The sequence below is a fragment of the Symphalangus syndactylus genome, chromosome 9 (assembly GCF_028878055.3).
Source record: "Symphalangus syndactylus isolate Jambi chromosome 9, NHGRI_mSymSyn1-v2.1_pri, whole genome shotgun sequence".
In the NCBI taxonomy this organism is placed as follows: domain Eukaryota; kingdom Metazoa; phylum Chordata; class Mammalia; order Primates; family Hylobatidae; genus Symphalangus; species Symphalangus syndactylus.
The window spans coordinates 74,589,076-74,604,893 of record NC_072431.2 but is presented as its reverse complement, the minus strand read 5'-3'; the positions used below and the strand labels follow the sequence as shown (position 1 = coordinate 74,604,893).

At 41.9% G+C, this 15,818-nt stretch overlaps 1 protein-coding gene across 1 annotated transcript in view; it reads left to right on the top strand.

Moving 5' to 3' along the window:
• The window catches only part of SEPTIN14 (septin 14), a 92,079-nt gene that overhangs the window by 34,952 nt on the left and 41,309 nt on the right, over positions 1-15,818 (top strand). The window contains exon 7 of the mRNA XM_055293065.2: positions 14,046-14,142. Within this exon, the coding sequence (XP_055149040.1) occupies positions 14,046-14,142 (97 nt within the window). The remainder of the gene's footprint in view (positions 1-14,045; positions 14,143-15,818) is intronic.

The following is a 15,818-nucleotide window of genomic DNA, read 5'->3' as shown; positions in this document are numbered from 1 at the left end:
TCACTTCTGATTGTGCTTGTGCTTACTTGAATCTTCTCTCTTTTTTCTTGGTTAATCTAGCTAGCACCATATCAATTTTCTTTCTTTTCTTTTCTTTTCTTTTCTTTCTTTCTTTCTTTCTTTCTTTCTTTCTTTCTTTCTTTCTTTCTTTCTTTCTTTCTTCTTTCTTTTTTTTTTTGAGATAGAGTTTTGCTTTGTTGTCCAGGCTGGGGTGCAGTGGCACCATCTTGGCTCACTGCAACCTCTGCCTCCCAGGTTCAAGCAATTCTCATGCCTCAGCCTCCTGAGTAGCCGAGATTACAAGCACCTGCCACCATGCACAGCTGATTTTTTGTATTTTAGTAGATACGGGGTTTCACCATCTTGCCCAGGCTGATCTGGAACTCCTGAGCTCAGGCGATCCACCTGTCTTGGCCTCCCAAAGTGCTAGGATTACCAGCGTGAGCCACCGTGCCCGGCCTAACACCATATCAATTTTCTTATCTTTTCAAAAAACAAAGCGGGTTTTTTGAACTAAGACAGACAAAAAAAAAAAAAAAAGTAAATTTAAATAAATAATCAAGAGTTCAATAAATAGGAAATTATGTAAAGCAATCAAACTTGTGAGTTGTAGGCATTTCTGAGAGAGAAGAGGAAAAGGTAAAAAGATTGGAAACATATTTGAGGGAATAATCAGGAAAATTGTCTTGGCCTTGCTAGAGAGGTACACATTCAGATACAAGAAGCTCGGAAAATACCTGAAAATATTTTGCAAGATGAACTTCCCAGACTATCCAAAGGCAACTTGAAGGAAAATACTCTGAAAGAAGCAAGAGAGAATTTTCAAATCACCTATAAAGGAAATCACATTAGACTAACAGCCGACTTCTCAGAAGAAAGTTTACAAGCCAAAAGGCACTGGGATCCTATTTTCTGTCTGTCTTCTGCTTAGTCTAGCCTGTTGTTAAAGCTTTCATCTGGCTGGGTGTGGTGGCTCACACCTGTAATCTCAGCACTTTGGGAGGCCAAGATGGGCGGATCACGAGGTCAGGAGATGGAGACCATCCTGGCTAACATGGTGAAACTCCGTCTCTACTAAAAATACAAAAAATTAGCCGGGCATGGTAGTGGGTGCCTGCAGTCCCAGCTACTTGGGAGGCTGAGGCAGGAGAATGGCATGAACCCGGGAGGCGGAGCTTGCAGTGAGCAGAGATCGCGCCACTGCATTCCAGCCTGGGTGACAGAGCGAGACTCTGTCTCAAAAAGAAAAAAAAAGCTTTCATCTGTAACCCAACCCTTCAGTGTGTTTTTCATTTCCAGAAATTCCATTGTTTTTATTTTAAGATATCTGTACTTCATTCACATTCTGCATTGTTCTGGTATCTTTGTGTTGATTTTCAACTTTCTCTTGGATCTCATTGAACTTCCTTATAATCCATATTTTGAATTCATTATCTTTCATTTCAGAATTTTCATTTTGGTTAGGATCCATTGCGAGAGAGCTAGTGTGTCCTTTGGTAGTGTCAAAACATTCTGCTTTTTTTTTTTTTCTTCATGATGCCAAACTTCTTATGATGGTTTCTTCTCATCTGGGAAAGTTGTCACTTCTTATTTTTGAATTTACTTTAATTTAGATGGGGTTTTTCCCCCTTGTGGGTGTAACTACAGTATATATTGGGTAGGGGGCTTTGGCTTTGTTTCTTTAGCCCTGTGCCCTTCTGTCAGTAGACTTTTTATTGATTTGTGCAGTTTAACCTCCATGCCAGTAACTGGCACTTATGAGTAAGAGCCAGCTATGGCAGAAGCAGATGGTGTGTGTTTGATCTTTGTTTACTGTGATTTCCTCTCTGTTGTTTCAGGTGATAGGCTGGTCTATGTAATGCCTAGACTCTGAGTTGCCTGTTCAGCCCAGAGGGGAAGACACCGCTGGGCAGAGCTGGACCACAAAGCTTACCTACCAACATCTCAATGATGAACGTGAACAGTAGCCTTTAGAGGGTGGCTGGGGCAGCTCCTGGTGAAATGCTCACAGGTCTCTGTAAGGAGGGAGGACCTATACTAGCTCTACCTCCTGTATAGGCAGGAACATGATCTGTTTCCCTATCATACCCCTGTCCTAGAGTTCATGACTCTCAGTTCATACAGACCCTGTCATCTACCTCTAGGTCATAATGTAGCCAAGAGCCATTGAAAATGCCTGTCTTGTGGCTCTTCATAGGAGCAACCTCAGGGTAGGACCTCTTCCCTCAGCCCAATACAGACAGCCCTGTGGCTTGCCTCTTCTCTCATGCAGGAACGCTGCTCCTTTGTGTACACAGGGGAAGCAGCTTCACCTTTCAGCACATGAGGGTGGATTTCAGCTGTTGCAGTGTGGGCTAGCTGGGTCAGCACAGCCTTGGTCTCCAGAGGGAGTGATCAGGTGCCAATGGTGGACTGGGCTAGCCATTTTTTTGATTCTCAGATCCCTATATGGTGCTCTGGATGGCATGCATAAGTACTGGAGGGACTGGATCAGAAACAGGCTGGCATATGTGTCCTCAGGTACCCAGGGTTCAGGTACTGGCTGTGATAGAGAGCGGCAGGCTGGCCCCCCCACAGCTGGCAGAAAACTTAGGCAAAGGCAGGAAGAATGCTCAGGCAACTGCAGAATGCTAAAGTGACAGCAGTGCCAGGGCAGATTGCAAGTATCTGGGGGCTGGGCTCTCAGAAGGGGACCGGGCTCTCAGAAGGGTGCCAGGCCACAGCTGAAAAGATCAGATGGCAGCATTGTTCTTTATTCTTTTTTTTTTTTTTTTTTTTTTTCTGGGACAGTGTTTTGCTCTTGTTGCCCAGGCTGGAGTGCAATGGCATGGCCTCGGCTCGCTGCAACCTCTACCTCCTGGGTTTGAGCAATTCTCCTGCCTCAGCCTCCTGAGTAGCTGGGATTACAGGCACCCTCCATCACATTGGCTAATTTTTGTATTTTTAGTAGAGATGGGGTTTTGCCATGTTGGCCAGGCTGATCTTGAACTCCTGACCTCAGGTGATCTGCCTGCCTCAGCCTCCCAAAGTGCTGGGATTACAGGCATGAGCCACTGAGCCCAGCCCATCCTTTATTCTTAAAGGGGTAAAGAATTCCTTTTGGTCTTTCTCTTTCTTCCAGTACATTGAATCATCCCACTGTTTCTTGATCTGCAAGATTCCTGTTGAGAAATCCATTGAAAGTCTTATGCAGGCCCCCTTATATGGGACAAGATGTTTTTCTCTTGCTGCTTTCAAAATTCTCTTTGTGGGCCAGGCACGGTGGCTCACGCTTGTAGTCCCAGCACTTTGGGAGGCCGAGGCAGGCGGATCACGAGGTCAAGAGATTGAGACCACGGTGAAACCCCGTCTCTACTAAAAATACAAAAAAATTAGCCGGGCGTGGTGGCAGGCGCCTGTAGTCCCAGCTACTTGGAGAGGCTGAGGCGGGAGAATGGCGTGAACCCGGGAGGCGGAGCTTGCAGTGAGCCGAGATCGCACCACTGCACTCCAGCCTGGGCGACAGAGCGAGACTCCGTCTCAAAAAAAAAAAAAAAAAAATTCTCTTTGTGATATAGGTCAGGGTATACAAATATTCAGTTTACAAAATGAGTAAGTTCTGAAAATGTAATGTACAGCAATGTGAATATAGTTAACAATATACAACATTGTATACTTGAAATTTGGTAAAAGAGTAGATCTACATGTTCTCACCCCCCAAAAAGCAAAGAAAATAGTAATTATTTGAGGTAATAAATATGATAAATAACTTAATTGTGACTTTTTTTTTTTGAGACGGAGTCTCACTCTGTCGCCAGGCTGGAGTGCAGTGGCATGATCTCGGCTCACTATAACCTCCGCCTCCTGGGTTCATGCTATTCTCCTGCCTCAGTCTCCTGAGTAGCTGGGACTACAGGCACCCGCCACCACGCCCAGCTAATTTTTTGTATTTTTAGTAGAGACGGGGTTTCACCATGTTAGCCAGGATGGTCTCGATCTCCTGACTTTGTGATCCGCCTGCCTCAGCCTCCCAAAGTGCTGGGATTACAGGTGTGAGCCACTGCGCCCCGCCAATTGTGACTTTTAATAAATATGATAACTTAATTGTGGCAATTTTTCACAACGTATATACATATCAAAACATCAAGCTGTACACCTGAAATATGTACAATTTTATTTCTGAAATACATATTTATTACTCATTCACAGAGGGATGTGAATACTTAAAGGAGAGAGAATCATTAAAAAAAAAAACCTCTGAATCCCCAAATTCTGTCTTTGACATTTGACAATTTAATTATAATTTGTCTTGGTGTTTATACCTATTTGGGTTTTGAATATTTGGGCTTCATGAATGTGGATGTTAATTTCTCTACCTAGATGTGAAAAGTTTTCAGCCATTGTTTCTGTAAATACTATTTCTGTCTCTTTCTTTTCTTCTTCTGAGATTTCTATAATGCATACATTGGTTTGCTTGACGATTTTCCATAAGTTCCACAGGCTCTCTTCACTTTTTCCATCCTTTTTGTTTTTGTTGATCTAATGATAATTTCAAATAATTTGTTTTATAGTTCACTCATTCTTTCTTCTGCTTGACTGAGTCTTGCGTTGAAGCTGTCCACTAAAATTCTCAGTGCAATTATTTTACTTTTTAGAGCCAGAATTTTCGTGTTTTTTATTTCTTTATTGAACTTCTAATTTTGTTCATGTATTGTTTTCCTGATTTCATTTTGTCGTTTATCTGTGTTTGCTTGAAGCTTATTTAGCTTTTTTTTTTAGACAATTATTTTGAATTTTTGCTGGGTGCAGTGGCTCACGCCTATAATCCCAACACTTTGGGAGGCCGAAGTGGGTGGATCACCTGAGGTCAGGAGTTTGAGGCTAGCCTGGCCAACATGGTGAAGCCCTGTCTCTACTAAAAATACAAAAACTAGCTGGGTGTGGTGGTGCATGCCTATAATCTCAGCTACTTGGAAGGCTGAGGCAGGAGAATCACTTGAACCTGGGAAGTGGAGGTTGCAGTGAGCTGAGATCACACCACTGTACTCCAGCATGGGCAACAGAGCAAGACTGTCAAAACAGACAAACACACACAATTATTTTGAATTTTTTTCAAGTAGCACATGGATCTTCATTATTTTAGGGCCACTAAATGGCTCTATATTAGGGATTTTTTTTCTCTTTTTTTTGTGGGGTTGTGTTTGACTGATTCTTCGTAATCTTCATAGTCTTGCATTGGCTTTTGCTCATTTAAAGGAGCAGTCTTGTCTTCTTGTCTTTACAGACTCGTTTTATTAGGTAAAGACTTTCTCATGTTAGGCTCCCAACTGGCATAACTACTTTAGGGACCATGGTCATGTGGGATGGATCGGGTCCTGGTCTTCTGTGGGTTCTGCAGTCAATCTGTATGTGGGTGAAGCTCATGGAAGGACTTTGGGCAAGGAGCTTCAGTGCTTCGGTCTTGTGGGGTTGGAGCCAGGTCCACAGAGAAATGTGGATGCTTATGGGTCTGCAGCTGAGTCTGCGTTTAGTCTATTTGCTACTAAGGTGTGAGCCTGCCTTCTTAAAGTGGCTTTCCTTGGTCTTCAGATGTACTAGAATATTATAATCTCCTATCTGGACCCCAAAGCTCTCACAATGGCACTTTTGTCCATAGATGCTAGCCAAATTAGCATTTTCTGGGGGAATAAGAACTGGGATTTCCTATTATTTTGCAGGTGTCGCTCTCCTTTAATTCTTTAATCTTGGTTTCTCTTAGATCTATGGACATAATTATAATGGCTATTGGAAATACATTTTTTTTTTGATAAGTCCAACATCTGAACAGTCTCACAGCCAGTTTCTGTTGACCACTTTATTTCTTTTTTAGGGGTATATTTTATTTTATACATTCGATGTAATATTTTGTTACAAATGGGGTATTTTAGATAATGCATTGTAACAACTTGGGATAGGAGTTCTATCTCCTCCCCTAGAGCTTGTTGTTGTTATTTATTTGTTCAGTAACTGGCAGAATTGTTTGAGTAAAATCTATTTCTCCTACAATGTTAAGCCCCTGCTGTTGCTCTTCATTAAGGTGAAGTTTTAGGCAGGCCCATAGCCTCACTGAATGACAGTGGTTTTGGTTGCACTCTCTCTTTTCATATGATCATACCCAGCTGATAAGCTCCACTAATTGCTAGCTGATTGCTCAATTGTTTGCAGCACTGCCCTGTTGAATACATTGTTCTGTAAATGAATTCTATCAAATGTGTTTCCTTTTAGGGAATGATTTCTGAGGTCAGTGTTTGACATTTGTTGCAACCCCAGGATGCCTTCTCCCAGCTTTCTTATTATTTGTTTCTCTCTTGCAAACTAGTTGGACTACAATTTAGCCTTTATTGGAATCTCCTTATAATTTTACTTCACCCCAACCTCCATCCTTCATCTTCTTTTTTTTTTTTTGAGATGGAGTCTCACTCTGTTGCCCAGGCTGGAGTGCAGTGGCATGATCTCGGTTCACTGCAACCTCTGCCTCCCGGGTTCCAGCGATTCTCCTGCCTCAGCTTCCTGAGTAGCTGGGATTACAGGCACCCACCACCACACCTGGCTAATTTTTTTTCTTTTTTGAGACGGAGTCTTGCTCTGTTGCCCAGGCTGGAGTGCAGTGGCTCGATCTCGGCTCACTGCAAGCTCCGCCTCCCGGGTTCACGCCATTCTCCTGCCTCAGTCTCCTGAGTAGCTGGGACTACAGGCACCTGCCACCACGCCCAGCTGATTTTTTGTATTCTTAGTAGAGATGGGGTTTCAGTGTGTTAGCCAGGATGGTCTCGATCTCCTGACCTCATGAGCCGCCCGCCTCAGCCTCCCAAAGTGCTGGGATTACAGGAGTGAGCCATCGTGCCCGGCCAATTTTTGTATTTTTTTTTTTTTTTTTTTGAGATGGAGTCTCACTCTGTCACCCAGGCTGGAGTGCGGTGGTGCGATCTCAGCTCACTGCAAGCTCTGCCTCCCGGGTTCACGCCATTCTCCTGCCTCAGCCTCTCCCAGTAACTGGGACTACAGGCGCCCGCCACCACGCCCGGCTAATTTTTTTTTGTATTTTTAGTAGAGACGGGGTTTCACCGTGGTCTCGATCTCCTGACCTCGTGATCTGCCCGCCTCGGCCTCCCAAAGTGCTGGGATTACAAGTGTGAGCCACCGCACCCGGCCAATTTTTGTATTTTTAGTAGAGGTGGGGTCTCACCACGTTGGCCAAGCTGGTCTCAAACTCCTGACCTCAAATAATCCAACCACCTCGGCCTCCTGAAGTGCTGGGATTACAGGTGTGAGTCACCACACCCGGCCCCATCCTTTTTTTTAAATGTAAAATACTTTTATGTTTTTTAAGTAGGTTTATGGTTGTAGAAAAATTGAGCGGAAAGAACAGAGAGATCTTAATGCCCTCCCTTGATTTTCTTCTATTATTAACATCCTGCATTAAGTGTGGTGCATTTGTTACACTTGATGAGGCAATATTGGTTAAGTTATAAACTAAAGTTCGTATCTGACAACAGTCTTCATTGTTTGTGTTAAACATTGTATGGGTTTCAACAAATGTTTAATGACCTCTATCCCATACTACAGTAACATTCACCATAGTTTCACTGCCCTAAATATCACCTGTACTTGACCTATTCATTTCTGTCTCCCTCTTTTCCCTTTACCCTTGGCAACTATTAATCTTTTTACTCTCCATAATTTTCCATTTTGGGAATATCACATAGTTGGAATCATAATTCGTGTAGTACTTTCAGATTGCCTTCATCCATTTAGAAATATGTATTTAAGGTTTCTCTGTGTCTTTTTTGTGGCTTGATAGCTGATTTCTCGTTATTATTGAATAATATTTCATGTTTAGGTATGCCACAGTTTGTTTATCCACTCACTGATTAAAGGACATCTTGGATGCTTTCAAGTTTTAGCAATTATGAGTAAAATTGCTATAAACATTTGTGTGCAGGCTTTTGTATGGACGCAAGTTTTCAACTTATTTGGATAAATACTGATGAGTGCACTTCTGGATCATATGGTAAAAGTACGTTTGTTTTCGAAAGGAACTACCAGTCTTACAATGTGGCTACTGTCATTTTGCATTCCCACCAGCAATGAGTGATAGTTCCTGCTGCTCTGTATCTTTCCCAGGATTTGGTGCTGTCAGTGTTTGGGATTTTGGAAATTTAAAAAAAAATTTTTTTTTTTGTTTTTTTTGAGATGGAGTCTCATTCTTGTCACCCAGGCTGGAGTACAGTGGCGTGATCTTGGCTCACTGCAACCTCCACCTCCCAGGTTCAAGCAATTCTCCTGCCTCAGCCTCCCAAGTATCTGGGATTACAGGCACGCATCACCACACCTGGCTATTTTTTTTTTTTTTTTTTGTATTTTTAGTAGAGATGGGGTTTCACCATGTTGGCCAGGCTGGTCTTGAACTCCTGACCTCAGGTGATCTGCCCACCTCAGCCTTCCAAAGTGCTGGGATTACAGATGTGAGCCACTGTGCTTGGCCTAAAAAAAATTACTTTTATTTTAGATTCAGTGGGTGGAAATTTAATAAATGTGTAGTACCATGTATTTTTATTTTAATTTGCAGTTCTTTGAGGATGTATGATGTTGATCATCTTTTTTACATGCTAATTTGTTATCTGAATATCTTTTTTGTTGAGGTGGCTATTTGGATCTTGTGCCCTTTTTTTTTTTTTTTTTTTGAGTAGGAGTCTCACTCTTTCACCCAGGTTGGAGTGCAGTGGTGCGATCTCGGCTCACTGCAGACTCCGCCCCCCGGGGTTCACGCCATTCTCCTGCCTCAGCCTCCCGCGTAGCTGGGACTACAGGCACCTGCCACCTCACCGGGCTAATTTTTTGTATTTTTAGTAGAGACGGGGTTTCACCATGTTAGCCAGGATGGTCTCGATCTCCTGAACTCGTGATCCACACGCCTCGGCCTCCCAAAGTGCTGGGATTACAGGCGTGAACCACCGTGCCTGGCCATTGTGCCCATTTTTAATTGAGCTGTTCATTTTATTTTTGAATTTTAAGAGTTCTTTGTATATTTTGGACATCAGTCCTTTATCAAGTGTGTGTTTTGCAAAGATTTTCTCTCGGTCTGTGGCTTATCTTGTTATCTTTAACAGTGTCTTCTGCTAGCAGAAGTTTTAGTTTTAATGAAGTTCAACTCATCGATTCTTTCCATTCATCGATGATGTTTTCAATGTTACATCAATGAAGTCATTGCTAAATCCAAAGTCACCTGCATTTCCTTTTATGTTATCTGTTGCGAGGGAGTGATGACTATCTGGCCTGGTGGTGCAGGCATTAAAGAATTTACCTTGTTGAGGCAGAGGTTGCAGTGAGCCAGGATTGCACTACTGCACTCCAGCCGGGGTGACAGAGTGCGACTCTCTCTCTCAAAAAAAAAAAAAAGAAATTTACCTTGTTGTAGGTAAGGAAGGTAGATTTATTAAAGAAAGTAGGAAAATACATTGCTAGGGAGGCAACGGGCAGTTTGCAAGAAAGAAGCTGACTGCAAACAAAGGATTGCTGCAGATTTTATAGGCTAGTTCTTAGGCTGTATGCTGAAGAGGGCTTTGTGTAGTGCTGATAATGCCAAGGTTGTGATGCAGGATTCTTCTCAGTCATTTTGCCAGCCAGGGACCTCTGGCCAGTGACACCCCCACCTGGGCCTTGCTTGGGCACATTACCTGCCACACAGGAGGCTCCCCATCCACTTGGCCCATTCTGGCTTGCACAGTGGCTCAGCCTGCCTGTGTTATTATAGCTTCTACCTGAGATCGGCAGTTCATGAGCTCTTTTCCCACATCCAAGAAGAATGAGGATACCCTGACAATTGAAGGATGAGGAAGACAGAGAAGAATTTTATTGAGTGATGGAACAGCTCTCAGTGGAGAGGGGACCTGGGGGCGGTTTCTCTCATTGTGTGGCTAAGCCTAGGCCTTTTGTGGGCTCAGAATAGGGAAGTACATGCTGATTGGTTTGTGAGTATGCAAAAAGGTTAAAACAAAGGCACCACCCAAAGGTGGGCACAACAATGTGAAAAAAACAATTAGGAAGTGTAGGTATATGTAAAACAGGTGAAGGGTGGGGATCAGTCAGAGGAAAGTGCACCAAGCAGGAAGACAGGTTCTCAATCCAGTCCATGGATTTGACTTGTAGCTTGGCTTTCAGGCTTTAAACTATCCTTGGCTTGGAAGTGGGGTTTCCCTGGGGACTTGCCCCTATCTGCCTAGGCATTTGTCCACCTCCTGCCACTATCAGTGGCAGTGAGCTAACTTGCAATTTTTTGTATCGTCTGAGGGTCTGCTGGTAGCTAGGCACAGGAAGATTGTGAGTTATTTGTGCAGGAGGGCTGTGTGTTCTGGATTATGAAGAAAGGCAGACTTGTAGCTTATCTGCTTCTTTTTTTTTTTTTTGCTTTCCCCTGCTCCCACCAGCCTGACTCCCTTTCTCTAATTAGGACTCTACATTATCTTCTAGGAATTTTAACATTTTATGCTTTACATTTAGGCCTATGATCCAATTTGAGTTAATTTTGTGAAATATGTAAGGTCTGTTTATAGATTCTTATTTTTGCATGTGAGTATTCAGTTCCAGCACTGTTTATTGAAAAGAATATCTTGTCTCCATTGAATTCCCATTGCTTCTTTGTCAAATATCAATTAACTATATTTGTGTAGGCATATTTCTGGGCTCTCTACTCTGTTCTATTGATCTGTTTGTCTATTATTTTGCCCATGCCATGCTGTTTTGATTACTATAGCTTTGTAGTAAATCCTGAGGTTGAATAGTATGTCTTCCAACTTTGTTCTTCTTCAATATTGTGTTGGCTATTCTAGTTCTTCTGCTTTTTCATATAAATTTTGGAGTTAATTTGTTATTATTCACAAAATAATTTGGTGAAATTTTGATTGGGATTGTGGTGAATCCATAGATTAAGTTATGGAACATTGACATCTTGACAATATTGAGTCTTTCTATCCATGTACATGGAATGTCTCTCCATTTATTTAGAAAGTCCCTGAGGTTTTCAATAGAGTTTTATCTTTTTTCTCATCTAGAACCACTATGAAAAACAGTATGGTGGTTATATGGTTTGGCTGTGTCTCCACCCAAATCTCAACTTGAATTGTATCTCCCAGAATTCCCACATGTTTCGGGAGGGACCCAGGGGAAGGTAATTGAATTATGGGGGCTGGTCTTTCCTGTGCTATTCTTGTGATAGTGAATAAGTCTCACGAGATCTGACAGGGTTATCAGGGGTTTCTGCTTTTGCTTCTTCCTAATTTTCTCTTGCCACTGCCATGTAAGAAGTGCCTTTCACCTCCCACCATGCTTCTAAGGCCTCCCCTGCCGTGTGGAACTGTAAGTCCAATTAAACCTCTTTTTCTTCCCAGTTTCGGGTATATCTTTTATCAGTAGCGTGAAAACAGACTAATAACAGGTGGTTTCTCCAAAATTGAAAATAAAATTACCATATGATCTAACAATCCTCTTTCTCTGAAAGAATTGAAAGCAGGGTCTTACTTAGATATTTGTAAAGCCATATAAATTGCAGTATTATCCACAGTAGCTGAGAGATGGAAGCAACCCAAATGTCCATCAACAGAAGAATAGGTAAGAGAGGATTAACTTTGGACTCTATATTTGATTCCATTGGTCTACATGCCTATCTTTATGCAACTTCCAAACTATTTTGATTACTGTAGCTTTGTAATATGTTTTGAATTCTAGAAGCGTGAGACCTCTAACTTTGGTCTTTCTTTTCAATATTTTTTTGGCTATTCAGGTCCCTTGGGATTACATACAATTTTTTTGAATGGGTTTTCTCTGTTTCATGGCCTGTTTCTCCTCCAAGGCAAAATCTCTGAGGTAGGGTTCCTTAGTTGTGGGTAGAAACAATGGCAGGTTACCCCCCCGCCCTGAAGCTTCAGGCACCCACTGGTAACTGAGAGCTCAGGGAGGAGGAGCAGCAGTCTGAGGTTCTTTGGATTACTTCCCCACACAATGAGCCACTGCCTCATGAACTAGGCAAGGATGGTCAGGGCCCCCATCTTCTCTGTTTGCTGCATCCAAGGCAGGGCCCCTATTTCACAAGTAGGTCTTGAGTGGTAAAAGGGAGCCTCCAACTCTCAAATAGATTTGCCAAGGACTTAGCCTCAAAAACAGGTAGATGGGGTTTGGATACGAATGCTGTGTTGTCTCCGGTTTTGGAGTCAGGGCAGTAATAAAGATGACGACACTATTTATCTCTGTAAATATTTTAGGCTAGTAAATACCTAAAATATTAGCTTAAATTTGAAAGATGATAATTTTCTTTTCTTTTTTTTTTTTGAGACGGAGTCTCACTCTTGTTTCTCAGGCCGAGGTGTAATGGCACGATCGCAGCTCACTACAACCTTCATCTCCTGGATTCAAGCAATTCTCCTGCCTCAGCCTCCCAAGTAGCTGAGATTACATGTGCCTGCCACGACGCCCAGCTAATTTCTGTATTTTTAGTACAGACGGGGTTTTACCATGTTGGCAAGGCTAGTCTCGAACTCTTGACCTGAGGTGATCTGCCCACCTTGGCCTCCCAAAGTGCTGGGATTATAGGCATGAGCCACCATGCCCAGCCGAAAGATGATAAATTTTGAAAGTATATAGATTTAGATTTCTATCCTAGCTTCTCTACTTAAAAGCCAAAAGATCCTGCACAATTCACTCATCTTCCCTGAGACTGTTAACTTATCTATGCTATGGGATCAATGACACCTCTATTAAGGCTCTTTTTTTGAGGTGTAAGTGCCAAAATCTTTGTGAAGGATCTGAAACACAGAGTCTAGAAAGTAACAGGTAACTGTAACTGGTAACTTAATTCCACGTCTTCCATTTCTCTTTTCTTGTAATTTACACCTCCTTTATTTTAAGATACCTCAAACACTAATAGATTTCTGAATTGAAATGCTAAGTAATGTAAAATGTAAAAAATTATTTGGGCTGGGTGTGGTGGCCCACACCTGTAATCTCAGCCCTTTGGGAGGCTGAGGTGGACGGAACACTTGAGGTCAGGAGTTCAAGACCAGCCTAGCCAACATGGTGAAACTCTGTCTCTACTAAACAATACAAAAATTAGCCAGGCACGGTGGCAGGCGCCTGTAATCCCAGCTACTCGGGAGGCTGAGGCAGGAGAATTGCTTGAACCTGGAAGGTGGAGGTTGCAGTGAGCCAAAATCATGCCACTGCACTACAGCCTGGGTGACAGAGCCAGGCTCTGTCTCAAAAAAGCAAACATAATTTATTGAGACATATACAGTATTGCTTATTAATATATTTTATATTGTGTATCCATTAATTATTGTAATAGTTGTAGTCGTTTTTAATATTTTTGTCTTTTAACTTTTATACCAGAGTTAAAAGTTATTTGCATGTTATTTCTTCAACATTCAGGGTAAACATAGTGTGAGAAAAATGATGTCTACTAAAAAATCTTTTTTCTATGTGTTTCCCACAGCAGGATACCTTGCTTTAGGCTCTGCTCAGTAGACAGTTTCCAATTGTGTGCACAGCCTGAGACTGATGCTGACAGAAACCAATTAGTGCATACTGTCAAGTCTTAAAATGAGATGCAGGGTAGATCCCTGTCTAATTAAATTTATTACGATATCATCATCTCTGTCATTTTTTTTTTTTGAGGCAGAGTCTCGCTCTGTTGCCTAGGCTGGGGTGCAGTGGTATGATCTTGGCTCACTGCAAGCTCCACGTCCCGGGTTCACGCCATTCTCCTGCCTCAGCCTCCCGAGTAGCTGGGACTACAGGCACCCGCCACCACGCCCGGCTAATTTTTTGTATATTTAGTAGAGACGGGGTTCCACTGTGTTAGCCAGGATGGTCTCGATCTCCTGACCTCATGATCCGCCCGCCTCGGCCTCCCAAAGTGCTGGGATTACAGGCGTGAGCCACCGCACTGGCCTGTCATTTTTATAACAGGAATGAGAGTAATAGAGTAAGCTCTATTGGTGCTAGAGAATTCAATTCATGTCATTCTTGTTTTCTAGGGGCTGTTACCCTTTGCTGTGGTAGGGAGTATGGATGAAGTGAAAGTTGGAAAAAGGATGGTCAGAGGCCGTCACTACCCTTGGGGAATTTTGCAAGGTAAAAATGACAGAGGGCAGGCTTTGGAATGATTAAGTTAAATATATGTGTATCACTCATAGTCTCAAAATAACATTTTAACTTGAGCTAATGTTGGTAACTCTTGCTAATCTGTAAGTTAACAGTTACTAATGAGGAACACAAACTCTGTTTTATTTAAACTAATGCTTACTTTGTCTATGATTCATTCTCATAGAAGTTTGCTGAATGCTGCTTTAAGCCAAAATCTACAGAGGCTGGGAAGAACCTCTTTGTCTATCCCAGTGCTCCCAATGTGCCATGTACATATTATCTGTCTCTGTATAAATCATGACATTGAGAATGCTGGAAAGCACTTTCAACAAAATGGAAGCAAAAATACTAGTGTGTAGACATGCTACATAAACTCATTATTACTTAATGTAGAAACCATTTTAAACTGGTCACTAGAAAAAAGAGTTACAAACTTTTTAAAACAAGAAAGTACAATTTACCTTTGGCTAAAGATTATACCTTTGACATTTATATTATTATTTAGCATCATAATGAGTTAGAATAGTGTAGTAAGCAGTAATTTATTGTCTGGTTCATATACTTGTGGTTCATATAATTATTGGGGAATGGAAGATTTCTACTTATACTGGTTTCCAAATGATTTTTGTTTGTTTGTTTGTTTTTTGAGACAGAGTTTCACTCGTGCTGCCCAGGCTGGAGTGCAGTGGCACGATCTTGGCTCACTGCAACCTCTGCCTCCCAGGTTCCAGCTATTCTCCTGCCTCAGCCTTCCGACTAGCTGGGATTACAGGCACTCGCCACTACACCCAGCTAATTTTTCTATTTTTAGTAGAGATGGGGTTTCACCATATTAGTTAGGCTGATCTTGAACTCCTGACCTCAGGTGATCCACCTGCCTCGGCCTCCCAAAGTGCTGGGATTACAGGCATGAGCCGCCATGCCCAGCCTCAAATGATGTTTGTAAAAAATTTACATATTAGAAATTTTAAAATTTGTTAAACATACTTAAAACTTAATGTTTTAATATTTATGTTGTATTACATATTAGTATATGTTATAAAATATATATCTATACTATATGTTGATGTATAAAATTTGGTCACAGTATTAATCACAATGAACCATATATTGTGGTCAATCTTCTGGACATGATAAACACAGGAGAGAGCCATACAAATTATTTTTCATTAATTAATCTTAATTGACAAATAAAATTGTATGTACTTATGTACAACATGATGTTTTGAAATACATATACATTGTGGAATGGCTAAATTGATATAATTAGCATATGTGTTATCTCAATTATTTTTGTGATGAAAACTTAACATCTGTCTTAGCAATTTTCAAGAATATAAAATATTGACCGGGCACAGTGGCTCATGCCTGTAATCCCAGCACTTTGGGAGCCCGAGGCGGGCAGATCACGAGGTCAGGAGAGCTCGAGACCATCCTGGCTAACACAGTGAAACCCAATCTCTACTAAAAATACAAAAAAATTAGCTGGGCATGGTGGCGGGCACCTATAGTCCCAGCTACTCGGGAGGCTGAGGCAGGGGAATGGCGTGAACCCGGGAGGTGGAGCTTGCAGTGAGCTGAGATCACGCCACTGCACTCCAGCTGGGCAATAGAGCGAGTCTCCGTTTCAAAAAATAAAATAAAATAAAATAAAATATTGTTAC